This window comes from Emiliania huxleyi, assembly GCF_000372725.1.
Source record: "Emiliania huxleyi CCMP1516 chromosome Unknown EMIHUscaffold_1285, whole genome shotgun sequence".
Taxonomy (NCBI): domain Eukaryota; phylum Haptophyta; order Isochrysidales; family Noelaerhabdaceae; genus Emiliania; species Emiliania huxleyi.
This window is the reverse complement of record NW_005201303.1, coordinates 1-8,341: the sequence shown is the minus strand read 5'-3', so window position 1 is coordinate 8,341 and position 8,341 is coordinate 1. Positions and strand designations below refer to the sequence as shown.

The following is an 8,341-nucleotide window of genomic DNA, read 5'->3' as shown; positions in this document are numbered from 1 at the left end:
GAGGGAGATGTGGGGAGATGTGGGGACCTGAAAAGAGGTGTGGGGAGGTGTTGGGAGAGGTGGGGAGACCTGGAAAGGTGTGGGGAGAGGGAGGTGTGGGGAGGTGTGGGGAGATGTGGGGAGCAGACCAGTGTGTAGGTGAAGGCCCCTTGCAAGCGGGCGGGCAGGGCGGGCGGACAGGGCGGGCGGGCGGGAGGGTAGCAGGAGCACTTCAGCGGTCTTCCCGAACACATCGGCCGCGCATGTTTCGGCCCATGGCAAGTTTGGTTCTCGGGCAGCTGCCAGCCTCGGAAGTATCCATACCAACCAGACCGGGACGGGCGCGGAGACGCGGGACGCGACCGGACGCGAACGAGGGCAAGTACATGCTGTTATCGACTGTCGCCAGCCTCCGGCACCGCGGCGCTCTTGAGCCGAAGGAAGTCCGAGAGTCGGAATTGTGTACGCGTACTGTTATTGATGGGAGAATTAATGCTAATTATGTAGTACTTCCGTCGTGCGTCCGCAGGCTACCAACGCAATGCGGCTCATGAACTTTACGCAGGACCGGGACCTGCTGCAGGCGGTGCGCCTTGCTGCTCCTGGAGAGGCCTCGACTGCTGTCCTCTTCACGGCATCGTACCCTGACGGGGGCTCAGAGCAGGTCAGCATGGGCAACGACGTGCAAATGTATGTGCGGCTGGCAGTGAAGAATCTGCGTCGCTTCGGCCACCGCCCAATGGTCCTTACCGAGGCCAAGGCGGCCGCACGGCTCTGCGGCGGCATCGCAATCGTCGAAACTCAAACGATCTGCGGCTTCCAGGACGCGATCGCACCACACGAGCGTTGGCGTGCCGTGGGCGTCACATCTCGCCACTACTATGTTCTCTTCCTTCAGCGCTGGCGGTTGATCGCTCGCACGCTGCGACTCGGCTACTCGATGCTCTCCCTCGACACAGACATATACTGGTCAGCCGACCCCCTCGCGGTCGCCACAGCCGCGCTGCCAGGCGTCGGCGTCGCCGTTGCGGTCGACCAGCCCCCTCCACTACCGCCATGGCAGTCACCAAACCACGAACCAAATCTAGTACCTGGGTACGACCCCACCCCGCCCCTTGGGCTCAACAAGGTTTTCCGGAAAACAAAAAGGAAAACAGAGGGTCCCCAGCAGCAGCACTTTGCGTTTCCGGAAATTTCCAGGGAAAACAGAGGGGGTGTTTGGTGCTCCATTCTGGAAACTCGCGAGTTTCCCTGAGTCTGAGAGCTGGTGTCTGGGTGGGGCAAAATCTGAGGCAAAATTGAGAAAATCGACAAAATACCCAGGCGGTCGCAGGGTAAGTTCCAGGTATACACGGGTTCTCCGCAAAATTCCCGGCATTTTGCCGATTTGGCCAGGTGGCGTTTATAGCCCCCCGCTACCCGGTTGCACTCGTGCGACGTAGCGGGGGGCCACGACTACGTTTACGAAAACATAAGTAGTCCCGCGAGGTGTGAATTGGCCGCCCCAGTAGCCCTTTCCAATTGCCTGATTTTGCGGCGCGTCCACAGAGCGTCCAAACTTGTGTTTGGGCGCGAACCGTATCTCGCAACGAATCTCGCCGGCCTCACCGGCCCACACCGGCCCTCACTTTGACCGACGCTACCGTCCGCTCGACTGGCCGATGAAGAGCGACCCGTGCGACGCGCACTTGTCGTCCTCCCTCCTCGCCACATGACGGCCGCCCTCCGACACCGACAGTCGCGCTCCGCACGCCTTCGAGGTCAGCTGCGGCCGAGCGACGATCGGCTCGCCTCCGATCGCTCGGCGCGGTCACTCTCCGGCCCATCACCCGCCTGCCGATCACCTGTCCGCCTCGCCGCGCGCGGGCCGCTCGCCTGCTCGCCACCGCCGCCGCGCGTCCCCGCGCCGCCACGCTTCCCTGTGCACCTGACGGCGCTGCGCAGACGGCGCGCTCTGGCAGATAGAGCAGCGGCCGCCCAGGCGGTCGCTGCTCCGCCCCGTCCGAATCCGTCCGCCCGCGCGTGCCGCTGCCGCCGCCGCCGCCGCCGCCGCCGCCGCGTTTCCCCGCGCCGCCACGCTTCCCTGTGCACCTGACCGCGCTCGAGCTGCGCACAGACGGCGCGCTCAGGCAGACACGAGACAGAGCAGCGGCCGCCCAGGCGGTCGCTGCTCCGCCCCGTCCGAATCCGTCCGCCCGCGCGTGCCGCTGCCGCCGCCGCCGCCGCTCCACCCGGTGCCCGTGTGTCGTGAGAGTTGCTTTGTGTATGTGTATGTCGTATGTGTGTGGACTCATGTCACACTTGAGCCTCTATATCTATGATAGTAGACCGGTACTCGGGTTTGGATGGTAGCGGGGGGCCCCGCCGGAGGCTGGTTACTGATTTTTGCTTGGCCGGGTATCATGATGAAATTCTGCAAAAACCTGACCGGCCCCTGCCCTGCCCCTACCTACCTACCTACCTACCTACCCTACTTATGGGAAACTAAAAAAGAAATCACCGGATGGGTGAAGGTGGGGTACTACACCAACTAGAGTGATGGTTGGTGGCGTCTGAACCACACGTGTCCCTCCATTCACACTCTCCCAGTCCTTCCTGGTCTAGTGCCCGTCTTCTCCGCCCGTCGTGCTGAGTTGGGCTTTCTTCGTCCTTCAGACGTTTCACCTAGAGCAAGCAGGGCGGAACGCCCCTTGGTCCACCCGCCGCCCGGGTGGGGCTTGCACGTGGCAGCGACTCGACTGGTCGCGTCAGCCCCTTTGTGAAGCCTGACACGCTATCCACTGCTCAGGCCATGCCTGACACGCCCACCAAAGCCTTGGAGTCTTCCGAAATTCGGGATCTCCTACATGGCGCTAAACAAGAAGCTGATGCAATGGTGACGGAATGCAGTTTCGACCGTGCCGCCGCCCTCGACGGGCTTGCGGCGAACCTGGCCACTCTTCTCGAGTGGAGCCGACTGCATCACAGCGATGGCATCGCTTTCTTCCTCACTACGAATTGCGCTGTCTACATAGATAACATTGCGCCCACTGTTTGCTGCACCCAACACGATGCGGTGCGCTGCGCGCGCTACGAGCTGAAGCTGCTCAAGACGCGTGCCTTTGCCGACTTGCTCGAGTTCGTCGCCGATGACAGTCAGTCACCCACCGCCGATGATTTTGCGCAGGTCGGAACTGTCCACAAGACGGTCTCTGAGAGACAGGCTGCGGTTGTGGCCGAGATCGTCGTCTCCCAACGCGTCATCAAGCGGATCGACAACCTTGTCACCGAGGCGCTTCTCAAGGCCTTCTTTTCCGACGACGCGCTGCGGGCCATCTACCGCGAGAAGGCCGACAAGGTCAGTGGCGCTGGTGGCACTTCCGTTGCCCTTTTGGCTGCAATCCGCTCCGACATTGCTGGAGTTCGGCCGAAGCTCCAGAGGATCATCCTCGAGACTGTCGGCGTCAAGCCTTTTCTAGCTGCTGGTTTTGGCACTCAGAGTGGACGGGTCCACTCCGACTTTCGGCGGCGTTACCTCCGCCTCACCCGGGCCAACGGTTGGCTCGAGGACGAGCGGCTCAATTCCACACAGCTTACTGCGCTCCTCCACAAGTTCCTCTCCGAGCTGACCAGTGCGTCTTTCCGATCCGACGTCGACGCCGCGCTGAACGCCATCGTCTGCGCGATGCGCAGCGCCGTCATCACGGACATGGATGAGGCCGCGGTTCTTGAGGGGGTCGGCAACGCCAATGAGGATGCCGACACCGCTGATTCCGAGTGCCGGTCCCTGCTCAGCGCCATCGTTGAGGTCTGCCGCCGGTGCGATCGGGACGGCATTACGCTTTGCGCTAGTGCCCGGGGCGCTGGCCCCGTCGCGCGCGCCGCCGCCGCCGCTGGCACTGGCCGTGGGGCCGACAAGGCCGGCGACGATGACGAGGACCCCCGAGTTGCCAGGATTGTCGAGCTGCTTACCGCTTCCTTCGCTTCTGCCCAACAACGGCGGACGCCGCGGGAGACTGCGGGCGCCGACACCACCGGCGGTGCTCCCCCTGCCCGACGCCCCGCGACGCGCGACTGCTCCATCTGCCTGCTCAAGGGTAAGGGCACCTTCAAGCACTATTACGACGACTGCCCTGAGCTCAAGGGGCTTACCCCGGAGGCCATCAACGCTCTCAAGAAGGAGGCTCGCGCCGCGGGGCACGACTCCTGGTGGACTGAGAAGGAGGCCAAGAAGGAGGCGAGGAAGGCTGCCGACAAGGGCAAGGGCGGCAAGCAGGGCCGCTCCCGGGGCGGGGGCCGCGGGGGCCAGCCTGCCGATCCTCCCAAGAGCACTGCCCTTGCGCTTTCCAAAACCAAGGAGCTCACTGACACCATCCGTGGGCTGCTCGCGCTGACCCCCCCGCCGTCCCCCCCCTCTGGCGACATGGACGCGCTCGACGATGTCTCTGGGCCGACCGGTGCTCGCGTTGAGCGTGGGCGGGGCTCTATCCACAACGGGGTTGCCGACCAATCACTTGCCAACCCTGACATGAGCATCGCCGAGCTCCTCTTCACCTCGTTTGGGAGCCTTCTCCGGCGCCTCGCCCTGTGGTGCGCTGCCCTGCCGTGGCGCACTGTCTGTGTCGCCGCCTACGTTGCGCGCGCCCCTCGCCACGCCGCGCGCTGGCTCTGCAGCCGTTGCTGGGCTGCCCCTCCTCCTCCCCTCGTTGACCGCAATGGAGAGTTCGCTGGCCGCCTCACCAAGCTCCTTTCCCCCGAGACCTTCTCCGAGCTGCGAGGCAAGGTCTTGGCCGGCGACACGGCTGCTCTACGCGCCGCCGGTGCCTGCGGCGGTGATGCGCCTGTCCTTCTCCGCCCCGCCGACATCGAGGAGGGCTCCGCCCTCTCGTTGCGCCTCTCCGCAAATGCTGCTGCCTTCATCCCTCTTGGAGTCGGGGATGCTCGCGCTGTCGGGGGCCTTGTGCCTGGCGCTACGCCAGGCACCGCCTTCCAGGCCGCCTTCCCGGCCGCGTGGCTTGACGGCCTATGCGCTGCCGATCTCGCTGAGCTCCTGCGGCTCACCGTCGCCCGTGAGCATGGGCGCATCCCACTTACCTGCTCCCTGTTTCCCGTCGACTGCGCCGCTGCTGTTGACCGGCGTTGTCAGCTTGACATCGCCTACGCTGCTGCTCGAGCCGACGGAGTCGAGGATGCCCACGTCTGGCATTGCGTCCGGCAGCGATGGATAGCAGCCTCGTCTGTCGAACCTCGCCCCTACGAGACTGTCTACGAGTACATCGATGATTGGGTCATCTTCCACATCGATGGCTCCTACACTCTCATTCCTCGTCACGGCGGCGGCGCCGACGGTGTCCACGAGGGCGAGTTGGGAGACGCGCCGGTCCACATCCGGGTGGATCGTCCTCATGTGGCAGGCCACCGTACACTGGCGCAGCGTCCAACAGCCCTCCATTGCGCTCTCCTCTTGCCAGTCCGAGATCATGGCTGCTTCTGAGGCTACCAAGGACGTCCTGAGCTACCGTCGCCTTAAGGCCGAGCTCGAGTCGTACGTCAAGGACGGCGAGATCGTCACCCCTCCCGAGGCCCCGCCCACCAAGCAGTACTGTGACAACCAGGCCGCCATTGCCTCAGCCTACAACCCCGAGAACCACGGCAGGCTCAAGCACGTCGAGCGGCGCCACTTCTTCATCCGCGAGGCCATCGAGGAAGCCAAGATCTGTGTTCCTTTCGTCCGCAGCGACGAGAACCTTGCCGACTTCTTCACGAAGCCGCTCAAACCCCAACGCTTCTTCGAGCTGCGGGACAAGATCATGAATGTCAAGGAGCCTTCCTCCCAGTCGGATGGGAAGTGAATCTCCGTCACCGATCCGTCACCGAGACGGAGCGCGGGCGCCGGCCGCGAGCGCGAACAGTGCCGCCCCGCCCCCACCCGCGAGAGCCATAGACTCTCCAGTGCATGTCATCCAGTCCATGCCCCGTCGAGAGGGACACTCTCCTCTCTATCCATGTGAGTGACTCGACTACGTCGAGGGGGGGGACGTCTGAACCACACGTGTCCCTCCATTCACACTCTCCCAGTCCTTCCTGGTCTAGTGCCCGTCTTCTCCGCCCGTCGTGCTGAGTTGGGCTTTCTTCGTCCTTCAGACGTTTCACCTAGAGCAAGCAGGGCGGAACGCCCCTTGGTCCACCCGCCGCCCGGGTGGGGCTTGCACGGGTGGTACTCTCCTGCATCCACAGTCCTTCTTGTGACATGGGAGGCCACTCTCAAGCCCTACAAGCATCAGATCACCCATTTGGGGAGGGTTGACATCGTGATTTCCGCGGAAAATTTCTTTTTCTGCTGTGTCCTGTGAAAATTCCAGCTTGAAGAGAGAGGGAAAAACCCGACGGGAGGGCCCAGACCTACCCTACCTACCCCGTCATGATACCCGGCCAAGCAAAAATAAACGCCACCTGATTTGGCCTAAAATTTGGTTGATTTTGGGCCCAAACCAGCCTCAGACTCGGCTCAGCGCGGGGCCCCAAATTTGCCCCTTTCCCCGGGGGGGCCCCCGGAACCTCCCGAGGAAAAGGGGGGGTGTCCCCCCGAAAACCCCCAAGGAAACCCCCCCCCCCCCGGGAGGCCCCCCTTTTTCCGCCCCCCCCCCCCCCCCCGGGGGGGGCAGCGTAAACTCGGTTCTCTCGCCGCGGCAGTGTGCTACTCCGAGGACCTACGAGGGCTCACAACACATGTACAATGTATGCATATGATGCGCACTTCGTTCAGCAGCGACTCCGCCGCCAGCTACAGCGAGCGGCACCTCATCCCCGCCCTGCTCGAGCTACAGCCATCGGGCGTCACACTCACGCTCGAACAGAGTAGCGGCGAGACGTGCGCCGAGGAGAGCATGCAGTCGTCGGTCTGGGTCGCTGCGGTGGTCCTATGCGAGCTGATGCAGCGCCCATGCGCCGCCTTCCCCACCGGGGTTGGCCACTGGCGAGGCAAGCGCGTGCTGGAGCTCGGCGCCGGCTGCGGTGCGCCACTGCCGTCTCCGCCGACCCGACGCCGCCTCCGCCCCCTCCTCCCACGCCGCCGCCCTCCGCCTCCCGCGCCGCCGCTCCCTCTGCAGGGGCGTGCGGCATCCTCGCGGCGCGGTGCGGCGCCTCGAGCGTGCAGCTGACCGACCTTGCGCCGCTTCTGCCGCTGCTCCGTCGGAACGCCGCGGCGAACGGCGTCGCCGACTGCTGCTCCGCCGTGGAGCTGGAGTGGGGCTGCCCGCTGCCGCCTTTTCTGCTCGAGCCGTCCTCCCTCGATATCATCCTCGGCGCCGACATCACCGCCTTCGTGCAGAGCCTGCCGCAGCTCACCACGACGCTCCGCCAGCTGTCCTAGATGCAGAGCGGCCCCTGCTATTTCCCCTTTCACTCAAGCCACGACACGACTCTGTATTCACACCCTGACGCTGCACCAACCGCCACCGCCAGGCCAGCTGTGCGCCGCCTCGCCCGGCGCGACGGTGCTGCTCTCGCACACCCGGCGCGGCGGCGACGAGCGCTGGCTACTCGAGGCGCGAGGCGGCCAGGCTGGTGCGAACTCCGCCGCTCGCTCCTCCCCTCAGCCGGTTGCACCACGAACAGGCGCTCGCGGCAGACTTTGAGTGCGAGGAGATATCGGCGCAGCTCCAAGGGAGCGGGCGAGGGAGCGGGCGAGAGGGCGACTCGGAGAGCGGTCGAGCGAGCGAGGGAGAGAGCGGGCGGGATTGCGACCCAGACGAGAAGAAGCCGCCCGAGCCCGCGTGCGGCGGCGCGGCGGCAGCTACGCTCGTCTTCTGCGTCCGTTTGGCCGAGCCACGCCCAGGGCCAGGCGGGGAGGAGGAGGAGGCGTCGCCTGAGGAGGCGGCGGCGCTCGCCGAGTACCGTGCGGCGTGCGAGCGGCTGGGCTTGCGGGGAGTGTGACGCGGTGCTGCCGTTGAGTTCGCCTCTCGAGAGACCAAAGAGTCGCGGTGCTGTCTCGTCTGCTTACTCAACAGTTCAGAGAGAGCCGTACGTCGGGGCCTCCTGCAGGAGAAGCGAGACACTAGTCACGCAGCGTTCGCGGAGAGAGGGGTAAGATACGTGGCTGGGTTGACAGCGATTTTGTAGGTGCGAGTCAGTCAGTAAGCGCGGGTTAGCCGCGTGGGTTCCACCGGGTTAAGCCACACTAACCCAGCACGGGTCAGCACGGGTTAGAACGGGTTACCATAACCCGACGCTAACCCGGCACTAACCCGTCCTAACGTATGCCCCCTTCGGGTTTTAGCGCCGGGTTTTAGCGCCGGGTCGTTACGGCTCTAGTCTTTCACACTGTCGTACGGGGCTAGGGATCCCTACCAGAAATAGAATCATGATACGAGTTTTGCGGTAG

General features: G+C 64.5%; 1 protein-coding gene across 1 annotated transcript; it reads left to right on the top strand.

Moving 5' to 3' along the window:
• Positions 1–508: 508 nt before the first annotated feature.
• EMIHUDRAFT_122462 (hypothetical protein) lies at positions 509–7,893 on the top strand (the record flags this gene model as incomplete). Its single annotated transcript, XM_005789452.1, has 6 exons — positions 509–565; positions 644–1,009; positions 3,146–4,548; positions 6,743–6,972; positions 7,068–7,282; positions 7,576–7,893. Coding segments are annotated over 6 exons (2,589 nt in total), but the record flags the coding sequence as incomplete, so codon positions are not given.
• Between the last annotated feature and the right edge of the window lie 448 nt (positions 7,894–8,341).